Genomic DNA, 22690 nt, shown 5'->3' on the forward strand with positions numbered 1-22690 from the left:
GGCCGCTGACGGCAGCCCCAGCTCGGGCCCGGCCGCCGGGGAGCTCCCGCTGGAGGGGCTGCTCGGGGAGGGGCAGCGCGGAGACACGCGACGCTCCCCGCCCGCTACAGCGGGGAGGATGAGACAACTCTGGCCGACACCGCCCCCTCCCCCGCACTGCCGCCTTGCCAAGGCGCCAGCCATGTTCTCGCATCGCCCCCACCCCAGGCGGAGGGGGAAGGAAAAGGAGGGAGGAAAAAGGAGCGAAGGCTGCGCGAGCTCTCCCGCCCCTCCACGGCGGCGCCGCCGCCTCCCCACCTGCCCGGTCCCTCCGGGCGCCGCCGCCCCGCCCCGCCCCGCCGCGCTCGCGGCCGCAACTCGGTCGCTCATTGGTCGTCCGGCCCCGTCCGTCAGCGCGGCTCGCGCGGGGCTGGCGGAGGGCGGGGCGGGAGCGGCGCCGGGGCAGAGGCGGGGGGGGCGGCGGCGGCGTGAGGTGGTGTGCGGTTGTTGCTCGTCTTTGCTTTTTGTTTTATTTTTTTTTCCCCGGGCTTTCTCGCACAGCTGCTCGTTCCCCTCGGTTTTTGTGCAGAGCTATACGTGTCGGTGACCGCATACGCTCACGGGGCTGCTCGGGCTTTTCCCGCAGAGGCCGAACGCTCGGTGCAGCGGAGCGCGGGCAGACCCCGCGGCCAGGGGCTCACTCAGCGACCGCGCTTCGCCTCGCCCGCCGGTGCCGCCCGCGCAGCGCCATGGACCACCAACCCAAGTTCTTCGAGAACCTCTCGGGCGCTGGGAAGGCCATCGGGGTGCTGACCAGCGGCGGCGATGCCCAAGGTAGCGGCTCACGGCGTTCAGTCCGGGAGCAGCGGGAGGATGAGGAGAGGGAGCCGAGGGGGAAGAAGAATGTGAGGGAGCTGAGGGCACGACGGGGCGTGGGGCAGCGGAAGGAAAGGGTGAGGAGCCCCTCGGGGATGCTATGAGAGGGGCAGGAAGGAAGGGCCTCCCCGGCTGGCAGGGCGCCCATGCGGGAGGCTGGGGGTGCCTCCGGCAGCGTGGCTGCCCCGGGGAGCCACGGTGCGGCACATGGAGGGGAGAGAGGGCTCCGGCAGTGTGCCACGCGGGATTGCCGTCGCTCTCGGTTTCCTCTTAATGTGCTGGCCTTCGAGCCAGCTCTGCTACTAAGAGAATTTAAAAGATAATTAATTTTCTGTGGGGCCTGGGTGCCTGAGCTGCGAACATCCCCTCACCCCTTCCTCCTCCCTCCCTCTTATCGTCACGTTTCCTTCCTGGGCAGGGGAGAGGGTGGAAACACTGCAGTAACTTTTACTACCAAGATGTCTTGTCCTCTCGGGAGGTGGTGGGGAGAGGAGGGTAAGGAGGGATGGCTGATGCGAGCGGGGGAGGAGGAGGTCGTGCCGCCCTGCACGGCGGGTTGGGAGGGAGGCTGCGCTGCTGGTGCTCTGCCAGCCCTCGCCTCATCTGGCACCAGGGACACGTTTATGTGCCTACCCATGGTTTAGAAGGCTTAGATGGCAGTTTCCTCTCGTAGGAGTGTGTTGGAAACGTGTCTCACCTCCTTAAATCTCTTCAGTGTAGAGGGAGTCGTAGCTACTACAGGACAAGGCGAACAAAAGACCTGCAGACATGAAGAGGGAAGGGGAAAAAAGAGGCTTCATCGCAACACACTGAGTCAAGAATTTAGGTTTTATTACACTTTTGTTTCCCTTTTCCTACCAGAAAACCTCATTAATACTTTGAAGTTTCAGTTAAAGATTTCAAACGTGAAATACACTGTGCGATTCGAGAGGACTCAACGCGTGCCAGAAGAGTTGTTCAGTGACGATTGTTTATAGCTCCTTCCCTTAAATCGCAGTTATTTTACCGTTTGTTTTGGGTTTTTTTTAAATTCCTTTTGCCGGGAGTGTCTCGAAAGTACTTTCCCTTGGAGAAGAAGCGGCACTTTATCCGCGTTTCTGAAAGGCATGCGGTGTGGGAGCCTCCCTTTCCTTTCTGCCTGACTCGGTGGTTTTAATGACCGGTCTCTCCCCAGCTTTTACACGAGGAGGTGTCGAGGCGAGCCTGCAGCCGGGGCCGGGACGTCCTGCCCGGCTGCCCGAGCGGCAGCACCAGCCTCTCCTCTCCTTTTCCCCTCGCTTCCCAGTGCGTCCATGTGGTGGTAGCTCGCATGGACCAGCGTCTCGGCGCTCCCTCCCACCGCCGGTGTGTACGTGATCCGCTGCGAGTCGCTGCAGATTCCGCCTCTTTGCGTCAGCTGGGCTGGGAGAAGCATCCTCCCTCCCCCTGCCCTCGGGAATAACGGGGAGCCCCCGGGTTTACCTGGGATTATCCGAAACTCTAATCGGGATGAAAGGGATTTGGTTCCATCGGAGAGGGGAATGTTTCAGTTGTGGAGAAAAAGCAAATTGATGCGTTTAAAAGGCTTCTCTTTTGCCCGCGCGTGGTGTTAACACTTGTTCAAGTTTTATCCACGGTTTGCTCTCAGAGACATCAGTTCAACTGCTAAATGATTCCAGGAGAGACTGAGGATCAGGACATCTCTGTTTCAGTGGTCTGGTCACAAAATCGCCATTTTAATTAAAAAGTATGGCAGGGCACTGCCTCATTCAGCAGTAGTGTGTTCAGCAAGAGGCTGAACCCTTCAACTTGCTTCCGTGTGGCTGGACATTATATAATGCAGCAGCAGATACATCTTTTATAAAGTATTAATCTGCCATTGCCACCATATGAATTAAGGCATCTAAAGGACTTGCAGAGTCCACGGGTAACATCTAGACTTTATTATCTGGCAGATTGCCACTGAAGAATATTTACAGAGAGGTTTTCAAAGTAACAGCCTGTGAAAGTTGCTGTCTGAGGAGTGGGGTTGTGACAAAGACAGAACAAAGTAAACTGGATGCCTTCCAAGCTGTTTTGTTGGCAGCATTATTGCCCTAACTTAGAAGAACAAGGAAATAAAACCCCGAGCATTTTAGAACTTGATCATTTCAACTGAGTCACACGACATAGTTGAGCTCCATAACCTGTATTATCTTGGTAACAGCATAGATGTGTAAAATACGCAACCTCAAGCCAGTTTGCAGGCTAGATTAGGAGTTAAACAAGGGACAGAATGAGTCATGCCCTGTCAAGGTCATTTGCCCTCTGTAGGACAGAGTGCAAACGTGTGAGAGAAGTGAAGTCCTGAAGTCTAACACAGAAGGAAATGTGCTCCTGTTACTGCCGTTTGAAAATAGTATATTCAAGCGAACTCAAGTGAGGCAAAACTACTAACTCTGAAGTAGGCAAAAAAGTTCTAGTATTAAAATAAGAGTTCCTGTGTCCTGTTTTGTTTTATGTTTGTTAGACATTAGAAATCTTCAGAGTATTTGTAATCCAAACTAAACAAAAAATTGAGTTAAAAAAGCACCCATTAATGTTGCAGTAAACACATAATCATATCAGTAGCTGTCGTGATTTAAATTGGGCTGTAAATCTTAGAGTAGATTAAAATATGCATGAAATTATTTTAAAATAGACATTACTGCCTTTGCTGTTACTGTACTTTTAGAAGTAGCATTATGTAAACTGCACAAGCCTTTCTATTTGTAGGGCATGTTAAGTTTTCAATTACTTCCACAACTTTCCTTGAAAGTTGTTTTTTATCTTTTCCTTTTTCTACTCGTAGAATAATAAGGACTATAGAATGTGTATGTGTCATACAGTGGTGTTGAAGAATTTATCCATTATTTGTTTCACAGGAAAAAAAGATTGGTATTTTGGACATTGTGTGTATAAGTACTAACTTGACAGTCCATCACTTTAGCCAGCTGGCTGTTAAATTGTGAACTAAAACAAATACTTTCTATCATAATCATAAGTGCCTTAAGAGGCAAAAGAAGTTTGGACAATCAATTCTCAATATAAATATTAGGTTAGTTTTCTGGACTCTTTCTAAATTGTAGTGGTTGAAGCTCAGAAAGGTGGTTTAATAAATGGGTTTTAAGTCACGCTTCTGCTTTAGCTTTGTGGGATTCTCTGGCCATGATCTGCTTCAGGTCGTGAAGTACACTGGTTGTACTTTATGTGGATTACCAGTGGCTGCCACAGACAATTTTGGGAACCGTATGTCACCTGTGTTCCACAGCCTCCCAAACAGACAGCTTGTTCTGGGACTGTGGTAGGTACAGCTCTGCAGCAGGACGAGTCATCTGAAAGCTGCCGACAGAAAGTGACTGTGCACTGCTGGGGAAGGATGTGTGTGTGGCTGCTGAGCTGCTGCCCAATTTACTGGCTCCAGGTTATTGTCTTTGATATGACCTTGTTATTTTTGAGATAAAAGATTCAGTGTTGTGGAAGACAGCATAACTGAGGGACATGATGATTTGCAATATCATAGCCCATCTTGCTGAACTAAGGATGTAAAGAAGTACATGTCTACGTTTGAGGCATTACAGGCTTCCCAACATTTCAAGGCATATTTAGTAGTCTGGATGGATAGCTCCTGTCCTGGTGACTGAGACTGGAAGAAGAAATCTTGCCACTGAAAAAGTAAAAAAGCTCAACTCCTTCATCAAATACTGGGTTTAGAGAAGCTTAAAAAGAACCCTGTAGCCTCTTGGATTCTGGACTTTTGGAATACCATAGGCTGTAACTGTGGAAGCAAAGATCTACATATTTTTGCTCTTGAAGCATTACGGGCTTCTGAGGAACATGATGAGACATATTGTACTGATCTTGTCCTGATGGCAAAGTTTTTTTTCCCATCATAGGCCACTGAACTAATACAATAAAATAAATAAATTTTCTGGGGTTTTTTTTGAAAAGGCAGAAGCACACAAACCCAAACAACCCACACTCCTCTTATGTCATCCAAATTACAGAGTTTATTTATTAGCACTTACGTGATTTGAACATAGTTACAAGGAATTTTTGAACTCTTGTCTATGTTCAGCCCCCACAAAAAGCACCTTGTCCATCTAGGAATAGTGCATGTGTATAGACATGTATAAGAAATCCATATATGTGTGTCCATAGGTATAGTATGATAAATAAAGAATGTAGTTATTAATGGGTAAGTGTACCTATTTCAATGTATTTAATATTTTTGAGGAACAGCTTCTGTAATAAGTTGATTCTGTGATTAAAGCTGGTCTCTTAAGATTTTTATTTTAATATTTAAGAAGGAAGTAAACGTGTTGTCTATATATTTTGCTATTGTATATATTCATGCAGTAGAATGTTCTGATCTATTACAGTGTTCCTGTTCTGAAAAATTTTATAGTACTTTTTTCAGATACCTAGAATAATTACTTTGATTATATGCAATAAAATCTGTGATGTAATTAAAAGTTAATGGAAAAAACCCAAATTGGTTTCTTAATGCTTTATTCAGTTCTTGTATTTGACTACTTCTCTTTTGATGATTATAGGCTCTTACTTGCTTACTGACATATTCATTTACATATTTGAATAAACTTTTCTGTTTGACAATATTTAGACATTTTCCGTAGTGTTTTTTGCTATATAAGTCTGAAGGGTAGTACTTAAACATATGTGCTAAGTCATTAAGCCTGTATGAAAGCCAATGTTTATCTTTAAAATTGATGGTTGTAGTGGTGTATATGTACATGGAGCAAGATACAGGAATGAGAGAGGAATAATCTGTTGGAAGCAGAGAATGCCTGCAATTTAAAGATTTCTGCAGTACTGTTTGTAACCCTGCTATGAAAACTAACTGTTTCTTTTAAGACAAGTGAATAGACAATATCAAGGACAATAAATTATCAATTTTTAAATCAATTCAAATGCTAAATAAAGCCCTCCAAGTAGTTGCAGTTAATCTTTGCTGAGTCCAAACGAGCAAAATAAATCTTTTCCTCTTTCTAAGACTGCAATTGAAAAGCAAGTGGTAATTCTGAATGATTTTAAATAATTCTTAGGTTATAAAAAAAACATACTGGTTTTACTTGTGACTTTCTTTTGAAGCTGCTATTCTAATCCTTTGTGTTTATCAGGCTACGTTTATCATTCAGGACTAAATCCATCCTTGACCCGGTAAATCTCTTTTTGAATAATAAGCATTTAATTAAATTTCATAGTTATGGTAATTCATGAATACTGTTGTAAGACTTCACAAATAATGACATATGGCAATATTTTGATACACAAGTTCTTCAGAGGCTTTATGAAATTTTCTGTATTTACAGACCTGAATTACTGCAACCATTGTATTTAGATTTGGCAGCCAAATTGTAGAAGTCTAAAGAAAGCTTCAGTGTGTTAACTGTATTTTATAGGTAGCAAATTGTAACATACTTTAGTCCTCAGCCATTCTGAAATGTAAGCCATTTGTGTAGGAGCCTTCCAGGAGACATCCAAGTCCTTTTCCTGTATAAGTGGATAAAATACACATCACCAAATAATAAAATGTATGTTGCATAAACTTAAAAGTTAGGGTGGTGGTACTGGGAAGATGCTTTTTGTCTCTACTTTGTGGGGCTTTTTTTCCTGGGCTTTTGTCCTTTCTTGCAGTAGGTAAATTGTGAATTTTATCCATTTTCATATGAGAAACTGGAAGGTATTCACTAAGAAAGTATGTGGCTGTATTATGAATATATATACAAAAATGTGTGTATAAAAATATACATTTATATACATATATATATATATGTATAAAACCCCTCCAAACCCAAACCAAACAACAGCAACCCTCCTCCAAAAAAAACCCCGAAAAGCCAAAACCCAAACTACCAGAAAAAACCTCTTTCCCAAGCAACAACAAAAAAGCCTCCCACACAACGTGTGCATTAATAGAAGCAAGCTGTGGCTTTGGTGAAAGGAGTACTTTGTGCTGACATCTTCCCTGTTTGTGGAAAATGGCAGTGCTGTGGTGAACTGTCAGTTTGGTAAAGTGAAAGGTCTTTGTCCCTGTTTTTCAGGGGACACACGATGTGTGAAGGGAGTGGGGGTGATAATTTTGTTAGGAAAACTTTTTCCTGGGGCAATAACTTTGCCCTTTGTAATAGATCTGTTCCATCTGAGATGTAGCATCCTGACTTTCCTTTCAGTACAGGCTGTCAGATGAAAGTCTTTGCTTTTCTTCGGCATCATCCAGTTCTTCGTCTAAAGCTGTGCTTTTAGCTGTCTTGGCATTTGAGAACTTTTTCCAGCTCTGCCACAAGGCTGACTCTGGCTGAAAGAATTCTTGCTGCTCTTTCCCGGTACAGAATTGATTTGAAAACACTGTTACTTGTTACTTTGTACTTAGTTAAAGTGTCATCTACAGAAACAGCAAAAGCAACTTTGTGATTTTGACAATGTTAATCTTTTAGTTTCACATTGATAAGCTTCAGGGACTTTACTATGTATTCCTAACTAAACCTCAGCCTCTTTCTTTATTTAGACAGGCTGACTTTTATAGTTCACATTTTTTTCTAATAATGGTAGCTACTGTAGGAATAAATCTTTGTGACTTGCTGTGCTGTATTCTACTTAGCAAGGTTTTATAAAATTTCCAGAAGAGTGAACACTTAACACCTATATCAGAGCAGAGCTGACCTGCTACTTTGCTATTTTAAGTGCATCAGATTTGGAGAACTGGTGCCCAGTGGATTGTCATGTTTCTTGCATCCCTTTTCAACGGATGTGCCAAGGCTGTGTCTTTCAGTATTGTAACCTGTCTACTTCTGTCTTTGTGTTTTGCATAATCTTTTATGTCTGTTGTATAGAAACAGTTTATTACTTTTGAAAAGTTCCTGAATACTGGGTAAGGTAATGCAGTATCTGAAGGGTTGGGTTATAATAGAAATTGATTTGACCCCTGTAGGGAGACCAGTGGAACTTCCAGTGTTGATGGTGAGGTAAAGCGTTGACCATTGGGACTTAAATGGAAGATTTGCAGGAGTATAATTGTCAAATGTCTGTGAGCAGGGCATTCCAACTTGAGCTTGTCATTTTGGAAGCCAAGTGGCATTTAGACACTTTCCTGTCAAATGAGGCTGTGTAGCATTTTTTGTGTAAATTTCCTGCTATTTCTGTCTTTTAAAATGAACATCTGTCCAGGTCGACTCTGTTCCCCACAAAATACTGAATTATATAACACCTTTGTTATTTTGAAAATCTCAGGGAGAAAAAAAAAAGGACTGTTACAACATAATTTCTCATTTGAAGAAGCTAAGTTTTAACTCACTGAATGTTTTGCATTTCAGATAAAAAACCTAATCATTATTGTAAAATTAATTTGCCTTCTTGTAGCTGTTACTTTCACAATGCTATTTTACAGTCAGCTGCAATTTAATCTCTGATTAGAACACATACTGGCATCCACATAATTATTGTAACAAAGAGTATGTCTGAACCCTTCATGCTCATGGACTGATTGCACTGTCATTAGGCAGATTTCTGTTTTAATAGATGCTGGCTATTTTCTTTAGGAAGGAATTAATGTTCTCTTTATTTTTTTAGACACTGAATATTTGTATCATACAGAAAATATGGATGACCTGTGACAATGTGATTTTGCTTTTTCTTTGCAGGTATGAATGCTGCTGTGCGCGCAGTCGTGCGCATGGGAATCTATGTAAAAGCCAAAGTCTATTTTGTTTATGAGGTTAGTTTTTGTTTTATCATTCTGTATTTGGTCTTCTGAGTACGCTTTAGTTTTTGTGGAAACATCATGGAAATAAATAGCATAAATTAAAAATGTAGATGCTGTTCCCTTTCATCATGTATTTTAATTAGTAATTCTTATTTTTGTGGAAATTTATTTTTCACAACGTGTTCTTAAAGTATGTAATTTAAAAGTCATTTTTTAAATGTATTGAATTCTTTATGTGCTACCAGAAACTTGAAAATACTGAGAAAACCAGAGGTGATTGTCATCCAGTGGTGAGCTGTGTATCTGTGCACCTGTTAGATGTTTAGCCCCATTTATTGTACTTTCTTTCCCAAACTTGGTTAAACTACTGATTTTTAACCCTTTGACTTTGCCTAGTCTGTTTTCCTAGGGTATGATAAGGATGTGTCATCACCCATGTTTCACGACTTGTATGAGTTGGTTTTGATCAAGAGAACTGTCAGGCTGGTGCCATCTGTCCTGGTGGAAAGTTGTAACTGAAAAAAAAACCTCAACCAACAAAACCCAAAACAAACAAAATCCCACAAAACTAAAAAACAAAAACAAAACAAAGAACCCAAAACAAATCAAAAAACAACATAGTTCTCACACCCAGAAAAAGAAAAAATTCACCCCATCAAACCCTGACCATTTGTGGTGTGTGCAGACATCAGAGTTTTGTGGTGGAAGTTTCTGACTATGCGCCCACAAAGATTGTTAATTTCTGTAACAATTGCATGAAGCAAAAAAATTATGAGACAAGTTTAATGTGAAAGTAATACTTCATATATGTGTGTTCCTGGATGACTATATTATAGTTAGACCTCTGTATAAAGGATGCTTTTAGTTTTTACATGAGTTGCAGTAAGAAGTCATTCTGGTCCCACTGGAATTCCTCCCTAGTAGTTCAAGATCATTACAAATCATAATCAAAAATTGATATGGTGGAAAACTTGGTAGGTAATATTCCCTTTAAACTGTAACTTTAATGTTTAGTATAAAAATAAGGAGTACTAGAATTCATAGAAGTGCTAGGAAAATACTTTTGTTTTAGTTTTGTGCATGTGAAATACACAATTTATCTTTCAAAGTAGCTATTTACCCATTTTTTTCCATGTCTCCTTATTGCTATAGCTCATTTACTAATAAGATGCAAAGTATATTGAAATGCTAATAAGCAGAGGAGTGTGCTCCAAGACTCTTTTGTACTACAGTGTTACACCAAGTTGCTCTGAACATTTCAGTGTGTGCTAATTACATGGCCACTCTCTGGAGTTCCCTCAGTGTTCAGCTGGTTTGCAGGCTTGCTGAAATGGGTCAGGTACTTCTCTGGAAGTAAGGGGAAGGTTTTGGCCTTCTTTAGGCCAGAACTTAGATTTCAATTTATTTTTTAATTAAGTTTGACTCAAGAATTACCATCTTTTGTCACTTTTTAAAAATTGTTTTGTATCATAGAGTGTGTTCAATGATAAATTTCCAGAGAAATTTGAATATTTCTGTTTTTTCTGAACTTAACAAAATAGCAGTAATTAAGTAGCTTGTTCCTCTATGAACTGCTAGAGCTTGCCAATGTGAAGTCACATGTATTTCTGAATGAAAAGAAATTGTAAAAGTCAAGTCAATGTTGGGAGTTTTGAGTTTCCATTATGTATTGTCATTCTTTATTGTGGTCTGGGAGAAAAATCCACATTTCGCTGTTTGGGCTCTGAAAAAGATCTTTCCTTCTAGTTCAGTCTGTTCAGTTCTGTGTTTTGGGAAGTACTGAATGCTAAGCTTTTTTCTTTGACTTTGTGGTAACTGAAATATGAATTCAGTTTTCTTTCACAATACATCCAAGTACTTCAGAGAGGCTGCAAGCTTGGAAATGAAACAGCTATTGAATTTCGCCTCTTTGAAATAGCAAACAGATGAAGTGACAGGTATAGTAGAAGGTAAAAATCTTCCAGTGAGACTTACCACTAATGTTTACTATTATAAGGCTTTGAATGATGTATACAGAGGAGATACATTTTTGTGTATACTTGTTACTTAATATTTCTATTATTGTGTTTCTTCTAAATTGCAGTTTATTGAGTGCAGACAGATGTGTTAAGTAAAGAGAATAGTATGGTTTTCAGCCTGCATTTTGAGTAGGCATTTTAACTAGACACTCATAGGTCAGGGGAAAGGGATAGTTGTATTGAAGCTGCTCTGAAAAAGTGAAGGAAAACCCGAAGTGACAATAGCCAAAAGGAGATAAATTTCTTATTTGGATTCAAAAATTGTGTTAAAGGTCTCAGACTTTTCAAGCTTACTTTGCTGTAGCCATTATATGCTCTTTTTCTCCCGTAACTGTGTCTGTCCTGAGACCTTTTGCACTGTAAAACCATCTGTCTTCTACAGCTGTGGCCAGAACTAGCTCTGTATTCTAAGTAAAACAGTAACTCAGTTTTCTTTCTGCTTCCTAACTCCATTTTGCTTCATTTTGCGGTGAGAGATTACAGAGATAAATAAAAATTGATAACGAATTTGACATAAGTAATTTTCTAGCCTTTTTAAAGTCGGTTTTACTAAAGCCCAAAGAAAGAAATAGTTACATATTGGAGTTCATGGGCTATTTGGGGATACTTCACTTCCCAAAAAGAAAAAAAAACCAAACAACTGAAGTGAAAATAAAATTATGAAATGATTTATATAAAAACTATAATTGGTTATATATAATTTATGTACTTAATATAAACCCCTGTAAATTTATAGCTATAAAATGCAATAAATTGTTTTTTAAAAAAAATCTTAATTCATGAAAATTAGCACATTTCAAAGTTTGCTATTTGAAGACACAATGCTTACTCTATACAGTTGCCTTAGTTTCATATTTTATGCATATTACCATCTTGAAGTACCTAAACAGTCTGTAGTCATCCTTCTTGACTAGCATCACATTAGTCCTAAAATCTGCCCCAGTCTGAAAATTAAAATTGGAACATCCATGGTTTAATTTCACTCATAGAATGAAAATCTTGGAGATGGAAGTATGTGTAGAGTCCCAGTCTGCTCTAGGAGGCTAGTTTAGGATTTTTTTCACTAATCAAAAACTATGAAAAGCCAGTTTGGGGTTTTTTTGTTTTCTGGTTTTTAATTGAGAATGGGAAGAAAAAGTAATGCCTCTCATTTCTGGCAACTCATTTTAGAAACTGAGGTCTTAAATATTTATACAAATATCCTGCCCTTTTTCCAGGATTGAAGCACATAGTTCCCAGTGGATGCGTGCTCTTACTACTAAGCTATGGAGCTTTTAGATTCTTCATCTTGATTAAGAGTCTTTTTCTCCAGAGGCCAGCATTGGAAATGCAATGGTACGGCAGTCATGGATTTCTGTGAGGAAAACTTCGTGTCTTTTATGTGGTGGTCTGTGCACTCAGTGACTTTAGTATTTTACATTGTCATACAGTAGTAAAACACAAATCACTGTTAAAGCCCGAAATGTCTCACATGTAACATATCAGAAGATGGTTTGTTCTTTTTTGAAAGCTTTTGTCTTTGGAGTTTAGACTGGAAGCAACGTTTGCTGCCCCTGCTACTCTCTTCAAGAGTTGCAGTGTGTATGTATGTACCCTGGGAACATTTGACCCACAGAGATTTCCTCTTGTTCATCTCTGAATATTCAGATTTTGGGTAAAGGAAGGACTAAACAAAAAAATGGGGCAGGTCTTCACATACTGTTCCTTCTGTATTTTTGACAGTTTAATTTTTCCATTCTTGCCTCATAGTTTTAGTATCTTAGTAGTGAAGCTGCTATTTTTACAATCTAGGTAAGGGTGGGGTTTTTTAGTGTAAAGTGACAGATTTCCACCCTCTTTTTATTGAAGTCTGTATTTACATCTGCTTGTAATTTTTGGTAACTGTACAATTGTCATGGTGTTGAACTGTTTGTTAACCTAATTCAAGTTAAATTCTACCTTTAAAATGGATTGGCCAGTTCTCACCAGGGAAAGTTCGTATAACAGTTGAAACAGATCAGTATTTGAGAGGCTCCCTTTTCCCCTACCTTGTAAGGGGAGGAATTGTTAATGCATCCCCAGTTCTCAGTTTTCTACACAGATATGGATTCCTGATCAAAATGGATTCTTTCTACTTTAAAGCTGCATAGTGTAGGAATGATGATAGCTCCTTCTTAGCCTAACTGTTTCAAATCTTACAGTTTCAAATAGTAGTTCATCAGTTTGCTTTTTTCTGTGTTTTTGGTTTGATAATATGCAAATTGGGGATTTTAATCTGCCAGTCTCATGATATGCATATATTTGTGTATATATTTACTGTATATTATAGCTTCTGGGATGCATTTCTTTGATTTTTCCTCTCAAGTTAGCTTGTGGTGCAGCTTACTATAGTCAGTGTTACAACACCACACTACTTTTTCAGGATTTGTTGCTTATGGATCTTTGTATTATTGTAGTTTTCAATAGCAATATCAATAGGAAAAGCTTTCACTCTGTTTATGAATGATATAAGGAACATTGGATTTTTCACTTTTCATAAAAACAAACTAGCAAAGCTGTGATGGGTGAATTTGGTAATTTGTCAGTCTTCACCAAGCTCAATTGGATCCACTGTAATGTTTCTTCTGTGTGGTGAGCAGTGACAGAACCCAAGGGAATGGCCTGAAGTTGTGTCAGGGAAGGTTTAGGTTGGATATGAGAAAGATCTTCTTCACCCAGAAGGTGGTTGGACACTGGAACAGGCTCCCCATGGAAGTGGTCACAGCACCAAGCCTGACAGAGCTCAAGAGGCGTTTGGTGGACAATACTGTCAGGCACGTGGTGACACTCTTAAGGATGGTCCTGTGCAGGGCTAAAGATTTGGACTTTATGATCCTTGTGGATCCCTTCTAACTCAGAAGAAGGTTTTTTAAAAGTTGATATGTAGATTAAGAATTACTCCTTTTCCAACGTGCTCCAATGTTGAAGAAATTGTGTAGATACTGTCCTGGCTTCTAGTCACTCTGTGTATACATTAGCATACAGGACAGTAAAGCTGCAGAGATGCTTCATCAGGAGGTTTAGTGATAGGAAAAGGAGTAATAGGTTCAAGCTGAAAACGGGAAAATTTAGGTTAGATATATAGAAGAAGGTCTTTACTGCGAGAGTGCTGAGTCACTGGAACAGGTTGCCCAGAGAAGCTGTGGATTCCTCATCCCTGGAAGTGTTCAGGGCCAGGTTGGATGGGGCCCTGAGCAACCTGGTCTAGTGGGATGTCCCTGCCCATGAGTGGGGAGTTGGAACTAGATGATCTTTAAGGTCCGTTCCAACCCAAACCATTCAATGTGTATACATTGTGTATAAATGTCAAAGTTTTTATCTGGAGAGTGTACAATATAGTGAAAAAGTGTGTTGGATGACAGAAATTAGAGACATAGGTAATTTTTCATCTGGATGTTTCTTTGCTATTACTTGATCATCTTATATGTAAATGAATCAGTCAGGTATCAGTGAGCAGAAACTTTTCTGCTTTCGTCTTGGAGTCTGTACTAGAAATGTAGAAAACTTAATTTGTGTAACTTGTACTTTTGTTGTGCCCAGGTTATCTTTATATTCTTATCCTCTCATGACAGTAAGGACTCAAAGTTTAGCATAGTGTTTGTATAATGTATATGGCTTTTTAAGCCTTAGTACATTTCTATGTTAGTGCTTGCTGAATAAAATCTACATTGCTCTAATTTATAATGTCAGTTTTGCTGTTTTCTGAACTCCTTTCTTTTTCTAGTTCCACCTGATTTATTATTGAGAAACCTAAAACTAAGTATATACAGTCTTGCAAAAACTGCATCTAAAAAAATAACTAATTGTTCCGTGACATGAGGAATATGTACACATAGTTTATTTTCTTTTTTAAATCAATATTCACAGTCTCACCTAATGGAAAAGAATCTGTATTTGTCATTCTACTTGTATTTCTGTAGAGAGGTAGTAAAGCCAGGCATAAAAAAAACCCTTCAGCTGTTCACTGGATAGTTTTCCTTCTTTCAAATAAGTGTAGTTCTTTCCATAGTGCATCATGCTGTGTTTTCTGAAGACCATTTAAGTTAAGGTATTGAGAATTTCTTAAATGCATCACTAAAAACTGTCATTTTTTAATAAAATTTCTTTTGTCAATTTTTTGTGTAACTGCCTCTAAAAAAGAAAAAAAAAGCTCATGTAACCTGATTTGGTCTTCATTTATGAAAAAGTTTTTAGTCATTATATTTTATTTTGTTTTGCTTTTACCAACCTGTGGAGGAAAAATATGTGTTACAAAGGTAGATTCCTAAGATCATGACCTCAGCCTAAGGTTCTGTTTTTAAGAAACATATTTTATAATGTGTTTCAAAGTTGTCATATTTTTTAAAAACTCTGAATATTTATTCCTAATAAAGGAGCAACAGAATGCCATTCTAGTTATTAGCTGTTTAATCTGTGTAAAGTATTACCTTATCTTCATGTTGATCTTTTAGGAAGGAAGAGAGTTTGCTTTGCCTTCTCTCTCCACTGAAAAAAAGCAGTGAGACCTGCTCGAATGTTGTTTCATTTAAATTGAGTAATTTTTTTATTTGACATTTTTATTACCTAAAGTTGCATTGAAATACACAAGGTGAGTATTACTGCAGTGGAAATTTTATGCAGTTTTTTGACTCAGATTTCTGAAATACTCTTTCAGGGTTACCAGGGAATGGTTGATGGAGGTGATAATATTGTAGAAGTTTCATGGGAAAGCGTCTCAAGTATCCTGCAAGTGGTAAGTATTGAGTGGTTGAATTGGGACCCAAATTCTTTTTATTTAACAAAAGATCCAGGCAACCGCTGTAATTACGTTTTGGAACTCTGTGATGACAGAGTGATCAGCATGGAGCACTTTCTTTACAGACTGATTTCTACACTATGGATGTCTGACCCTTTCTAAAGATCTTGGTGTTGTCTTGTATTTGGTGCACAGAACTAATGTTCAAAACCTTTGTTCTAAATTTTCAACATCACACGTTAAACCTCCTAAAGCCATACTGACAAGCCTATTATTTAATAAAAAAGATATTATAGGGCCAAAACATGACTGTTTTGTAAGGCAAATATTTTCTTACAAAACCCTGTTGGTTTTCTCTGTAAGTAGGTTTAGAATTACAGTAATGGGTATAATTACAGTGCAGTTTTGCAGAGCTCAGATAATACCAGTGACTTTGTACATTTTTATTACAACGTTTCTTCAGTGTGGCCATTTGGATCTCCTCAGCCTTTGCTCAGCATGGTAATGTTACCTCTTCCAGAGCAGGTGCTGTGTTTGGCAAGGAGCCTTACTGCTTGCCAAGCTTTCTGAAAACTACCTCCAGGTGAAGAATGGGTTCCTTTGGAGTTTTCTGTAAAGCTAATAAACAAAGCAGTTAGCAGAGACAATTTTTTTGTTTTTAAACAAACCAATGACCTGGAATTCTGTGAGATATTTTGCCCACTGTGTTCATTGTTTTTCTCTTTTTCTGTTTTTCCTCTTTTTTTTTTTTTCCTTTTTCCCATATTTCTCTTGCAGAATCTGTAAACAGATGCATGGAATACATAATTTTGAAAGGGACCCATAAGGATCATTGAGTCCTATAGCTAAACACTCTTGACCAAGAGCATCATCCGGATGCATCTTATGGTTAAGAGAAAATTGAGTTATCTTGGCCAAGTCACAGAGGAGTATAGGCAGGAGCAGGATGTACCATATATGTATAGCATACATAGCATAACAAAAACAGATTTCTGAGCTTGATTCCTAGTAATTCAACAGTCCAGCTGGAAAGCTGAGGATGTACCTTACAAAATGTGTTTAGTTGTTTTGATTGGAAAGGTTTATCAGCCCAACGTATATTTCTATGTAATCAGAACAAGTAGGACATCATTCAAATACATAATTTGTTTTCCTTTTACAACTATGTTTTTCATAAGTTTGAAAGTACCTAGTTTAAATATGTTTTTTCGGTCCTGATTTTTTTTAAGAACATCTCTGCATGTACTCGTCTACTTTTTATCTGGAGAAGGCTGAAACGCTTCTGTTCCACCTTGTTTTTCTTCCATTAGCAGCTATGCAGCATAGATGGTGAAGCAGTGCCCAGGACTAGGTTGAAACCTGAATCATATATTGATAGGGCAGATGATATCAGTGCAGCCTCTGCAGACTGGAAGCTCAAGTTGAGATTGGCATAGCAGATTTATTATAAGTTAAAGTGAAGGAAATGTTTATGCAAAAGTGAGCTAATCATCTCCAGATTTGTTTGCAGGAAAGATCAAGTTTTTGCAGTTTTAATTGATACTACCTTTTACTGTGACAATAAATAAGGCAAAAATTCAACTTCATGAGTGACTGAACAACAAACACAGAAGATACGTAAACAGTGCGTTTTCAGCAAGATGCCCAGCAGTTTTCAGTAACAGGGAGCTTCAGTCAATTATTTTTTAAAATATTAGCTACCATTTCTGTAGGAAGTTCAGGAAGTTAATAAATGCAGCAGATAATTAATAAAACAGAAAATTTACCATTAGTTTCATCTATAAGGCATTAAAGGCAGTTATGACCATAATTCTATGGGGGGACAATAAATGCTAATTTTGAATTTTGGGGTTATGTTTTTTCTCTGTTTATATATTTCATGATATTGGGGGAAAAATGTTAAACTGAGGCAATGTTTTCTAAATACTTAGTATATTACTCTTACCAATGCAATTACATACAAGTAACAACCTATTTACTGGAATGCTGCTGAAATTAATCCCAAATCATTTAACATATTCCTTCCAGAGTAGCTCTTTATCAGTAATTTTTGAGTGCTTGTTTCATTTTCCCCCTGTGTATCTTTTCTCAAGAATGCAATAAGTTCCCGCAGGTTTGTTAATTCTTTGTTCATCATTACTTCTTACTCACTGTAAAGTTGAAGATGGAGGTTACGCTACAAAATTCATCATTAATCAATCCTATAAATATATACTGATGTACTGGATTGCTGTACTTCCTTCTCCTAGGGAGGGACAGTTATTGGCAGTGCACGCTGCAAGTCCTTCCGTACACGTGAGGGCCGCCTGCAGGCAGCTTGCAACTTGGTCCAGAGGGGGATCACTAATCTCTGTGTGATTGGTGGAGACGGCAGCTTAACCGGTGCCAATCTGTTCCGGGAGGAGTGGAGTGGACTTCTGGAAGAACTGGCACAGACAGGTAAGTTTTCCTTTAGACTGTCTAGGCTTCCAGTCCCAACCTGCAGGGAAGCTACAGACCCTAACTAAGGCAAAGTATATCCAGAGGGTATTCTAAAGTTCAAAAGTCAAATGCATTCATTCAAGGAGACTACATGATTCTTCATAAAATAAGAGTTTTTGATTTTGGTACATCCTCTCATGTGTATCATAAAGGACAAGTAAGTTACTGTGCAACACTCTGTGCCTTTTTTTCTTCTGAATAATTTTTAGGATCTGAGCTCTGAACTTCCTGTTTAAAAAGCAATATGCCCTCCTATTCAAACTGAGATGGTAATTCCTTCCTATAACCAGCTACACACTTGGCTGTTATTAAATTATGATGCTTTCCTGCCTGTGTGTCACTGTTTAAGAATATTAAGTGGCTGTTGATAAAAGTACATCCAGCTCAGTAGTTGTCTTTGATAGCATCTAAGAGAAAGTATAGGGAAGAGTAAAAGAGTAAAATAGTGCTGTATTGATATTATATATTAACCTAAAAATACTCCGATAGATTCCATCCGTTTCTGCCTTCAGGACTTCCTGAACCAGATGCTATTAGCTGTCCTTCATATTAATTTCTCTTCCATGAATATATACAGTCTACTTGAAAGCATACAGAGTGTTGCTGAAAGTATGGTGTATCAAGGAGTTCTACAGCCTGCCTGAATAATGAAGATTGTGAAGAATCTTCTGCTTACTTTGATCCTGCTGGCTTCTAGTATCATTTGATGTCCCATAATTTTTGTATTAGAACAAACAGTGAATGGTCAATCCTCCTTCCTCTCTGCATGCCACTTGAGATTTTACAGCTGTCTTATTTTCCCTTCGTCATCTCTTTTTCTAGATGGAGAGTCCTAGTTTGCTTATTTGTTCCCTATATGTAAGTTCTATACCTTTGATCATCTTTGTTGCCCTTCTTTGAACCTTTTCCAGTTCTACCATGTTTTGAGGTGGGGAGGACCACAACTGCACCCAGTATTCAAGATGAGGGCAAACCATGGATCTACACAGTAGTATAATGATCTTTGCTTTGTTCTCTATTCTTTTCCTAATATTTTCTAATATTTTGATTTTTTTGACTGCTATTGAGCATTGAGGCTGATTTATTAATGAAAACAACATTATTGTATTATGCTGAAAATAGCATTATTTTGTTTGGAATGTTAGGGTGCATTTTTTGTGTGTCATAGTTTACATTTATCTGTGATGAATTTCATCTGATACTTTACTGCTCACTTTGTCTTGCTAGTATTCTTCATTTCTTCGCAGACACTCCATACCTTTAGAACCCAAATAATTCAGTTTTATTAGTAAACTTTGGCACCTTGCTGCTCATTCCCTTTTCTAGGTTATTGCTGAGTGTGTTGATCAGCACAGATCCTTTTAGAACTTCATTAGTTACCTTCCTCAGAAACAAGAATTTGAATTTACTGTGGCACTCTGTCTCTTATTTTTTACCCTCCATTTTATTATTTACTCTATGAAAATACTTCTTTCTTATATGGTGACTGCTTAGTTTCCTCAAAATCCTTTGGCAAAAGACCTTCTCAATGGATTTTTGGAAATCTAAGTGGAACATGTCAACCAGATAGCCCTTATTCATGTACTAAGTCACCTTTGGAACTCTAGAAAAGGTTTGTAATGCATGGTATACATTCATAGAAAACATTTTGGTTCTTCTTCTCACAATGCTGTGTTTATCTTCATGGACATTAGTTGTATTTTTCATTAATGGTTTCTACTGTTTTTCTCTAATATAAACATTAAACACACTGATACGTGGTTCTTGAGTCCCATATTAAAAATTTGGCATTGTATTTACTACCATCCCATCCACAGATACTAAGGTAGTTTTAAGTGCTTAAGCAGCTTCATCCTTGAGATCCTTTAGAACTCTTGGATGATGCCATGCCACATTTTTATTGATGTCTTCGGAGACACAGCTAAGGCTTAGAATAGGAGCTTTTCTGTTCTGTTTGCTTATTAATAATGAAATCAAGAGCCTTTCAGTGTTGCAGAAGAGAAGTCCTCAAAAGTTTGATGCTGGTTTTTGATGATTTATGTAAACCCATAATCACCTCCAGTTTGCATCCTTTTATTTCTTTGTTGCATATTATACATTGAGACTACAATTCGAATACTACTGTTTTAAGTCAAAACCATCAATTTTAAAGTTAATTAAAAAACTTGATAATTTGTTGACACTTCAAGATAGACTGAAAAGCTCTTATTTCCTTCCTGTAAGGAGTTCTACGCAGGATTCTTTTATTTGGATGTCTGATTGGCTTCTGTTTGTAGTTTTGACTAACCTTGTTACCTAAAATATCTAAACATAATTTAATGTTTGGATATGTTTAATTTACAAAAGTAGAGCTCACAAGCAATATGTCAAATGAAATTTTTTTAATAGTCTTACAACTATTTCTCTGGATACTTCTTTACAGGAAAGATTGATGCAGAGGCTGTTAAGAAATATGCTTACCTTAACATTGTGGGAATGGTTGGATCCATAGACAATGACTTCTGTGGCACTGATATGACCATAGGTACTGACTCAGCTTTGCACAGAATAATTGAAGTTGTTGATGCCATCATGACCACTGCTCAGAGGTAAATTGTGTATATTACAGAGATTGATAACAAATACACAGTTTTTCATGCTTCAGAGTTTGCTATTTCCATACAATAGTGAAGGATTTAAGTTAATTTTGAATAGAAGTTAGGTAAGTGGAATTTGTAATATTTCTAGAGTGGGAATAAAAGTTAGTTTTGACTTCATCTTTCGAGTATCTTGGTTTCTTTTTTTTTAGTAATTGTTTCTTCATGATTGCTGTCATGGCAGCCCTTTAAGCATGTGATTGTAGAGGCTACATCAACTTTAGGGGCAGACTTTAGTTTTTAGTATTTTTTTAGTCTTTCATAGTCTCTTGGAAAAGATACAGGCACACAGCATGTTTCTATATAAGCATTGTTTCAGTAAAATTAAAGAAATTGAATTACTATTTTTTTAATACAGCTATATCATTGCAGTTCTTAACTATGGGTCTGCATCACTTCACATTTCCAGTAAATGTTCACATCTTATCTCGTAACTGCCTGTACATGTTTTTGAAGAAAGTAGTAGCGAAAATAAATTATGCACTGGAAAATACATAATTTTAAATACATTGTTTAATGTGACCTTCTGTTTTGCTAATGAATTCTGTGTTTGGTTAGCGTGGTAAACACAAGGTGTTTCTTGATAATCAGGTTCAGTTAATCTATTTTCTTGTCTTTGCAGCCATCAGAGGACATTTGTTCTGGAGGTTATGGGGAGACACTGTGGGTATGTATTGTCTTCAGCATTTTGTGTCTCATACCAGTATAATTATGAAAGGCCAAGAAATTTGAACCATAAATATCTAATAATTTGTTCTGTTTATTAGGTATCTAGCCCTGGTTAGTGCCTTAGCCTGTGGTGCAGATTGGGTGTTTATTCCTGAATACCCACCAGAAGAAGGCTGGGAAGATACAATGTGTGTTAAGCTTTCACAGGTAATCTATTAATATGTTCAAGATTCTTTGATGACTTTGTAGATGTTTATTTCAAAATAGTGTTTAAAAAACGTGATCAGGACTTTCAACAAGTCTTCAGTTTTGGTGAAATGCAAAGTTCTCTGTGATCTCGAACATAAGTACATTCTGAGATTTTTTTTTAAAAAATATTTATTTATTTTTTTAAATATATATGACCTGCTCTGGGGGATTACATAAAGCAGTGTGTACCTTTCCTCAGTAATTTGATGCAAAACATTTCAGCTTCATCAATGAATAAAAGTGTATGAAAATAAACTGTGTGAGATCCCTTCAAACATAAATGGTCAAATAGAAGAAGTATTTCCTCAAATACTAGAAGCTTAATGTAAAGGAATTGATCATAAAATTGTGCTGTAATTTTTTTCTAATTATATTGTTGTGGTTTTATTTTTATTATAGAATCGTGCACGAAAGAAAAGGCTGAATATTATTATTGTAGCTGAAGGAGCTATTGATTGCCACAACAAACCTATAACGTCAGAGAAGGTTAAGGATGTAAGTGTCAGCATTTCTATGATACACAGTCTGTCCTGCTCATAAGATGGGGCTTACTGTAAACAACGTTTCTGTAAAGTAAATCCATTCCTGTAAGGTAGCTCATCACACAGTTGTATTTTATATTTGTGCTTTACTTTCTGAATCCAAAGTCCACTGAAAGGGGATCTTTTTTTGAGGGCTATTAATTGAAAACTTTTCTCCTTGTAATATAACATAGCAGTTCAAAAGCACCTAATTCATGGGTGTCTTAACTGATATAGTTAGAAATCAGCTCAAATCAGTATTTTTAATCTTATTTCACTTTGTCTTGTAAAATTATAATATTGGTCTGTCTCACAGTGAAATAATAGTGGGTGCTCTGGACAAAGTCTTGTCACTTCTAAATGGTTGCTTTGCTAAAAATTTTGTTGGTATCTAAGATTAAGAAAACTTTCGAGCTGAAGTTACTCTGCTTTTTTTGTAAAGGGTCCCCTAAGAACTTGCAAAATAGTCTTTGGTAGAAAGGAGCTGTGACATTTAGGCCTTACCTGGATTTTATCAGTACTGTGAATATAAAGTTTTGTTTTCCATAGCTGTCAGTTTGGGTAAAATCTTGGACTTTATTCAAAATTGCAGTTTTATGAAGTAAAATTTATCACCAAGTGGTTTTAAGTGTACATAACAGCAGATAGCCATTGTGCATTTATGGAAGAAGCATTACTTCCTTGTTTTTTTCAGCCAGTTAAAACATATTGAAACTATAAATATCATGGATAGAAAATTGTGCAACTTGTACGATTTTTTTCTGCTTTATGGTATTCAGTACTTACCC

General features: G+C 38.2%; 1 protein-coding gene across 3 annotated transcripts in view; it reads left to right on the forward strand.

The window, feature by feature from the left end:
- The first annotated feature begins 438 nt into the window (after positions 1-438).
- Positions 439-22690, forward strand: part of PFKP (phosphofructokinase, platelet) — a 42615-nt gene continuing 20363 nt past the window's right edge. For all 3 annotated transcript variants that reach the window (XM_071559865.1, XM_071559863.1, XM_071559864.1), the window contains exons 1-8: positions 439-813; positions 8514-8587; positions 15266-15343; positions 17596-17785; positions 20250-20415; positions 21086-21130; positions 21231-21339; positions 21781-21876. In XM_071559865.1, coding sequence (XP_071415966.1) covers positions 729-813; positions 8514-8587; positions 15266-15343; positions 17596-17785; positions 20250-20415; positions 21086-21130; positions 21231-21339; positions 21781-21876 — 843 coding nt within the window. In that variant the 5' untranslated portion in view covers positions 439-728. The remainder of the gene's footprint in view (positions 814-8513; positions 8588-15265; positions 15344-17595; positions 17786-20249; positions 20416-21085; positions 21131-21230; positions 21340-21780; positions 21877-22690) is intronic.

Source organism: Pithys albifrons, chromosome 7 (assembly GCF_047495875.1).
Source record: "Pithys albifrons albifrons isolate INPA30051 chromosome 7, PitAlb_v1, whole genome shotgun sequence".
In the NCBI taxonomy this organism is placed as follows: domain Eukaryota; kingdom Metazoa; phylum Chordata; class Aves; order Passeriformes; family Thamnophilidae; genus Pithys; species Pithys albifrons.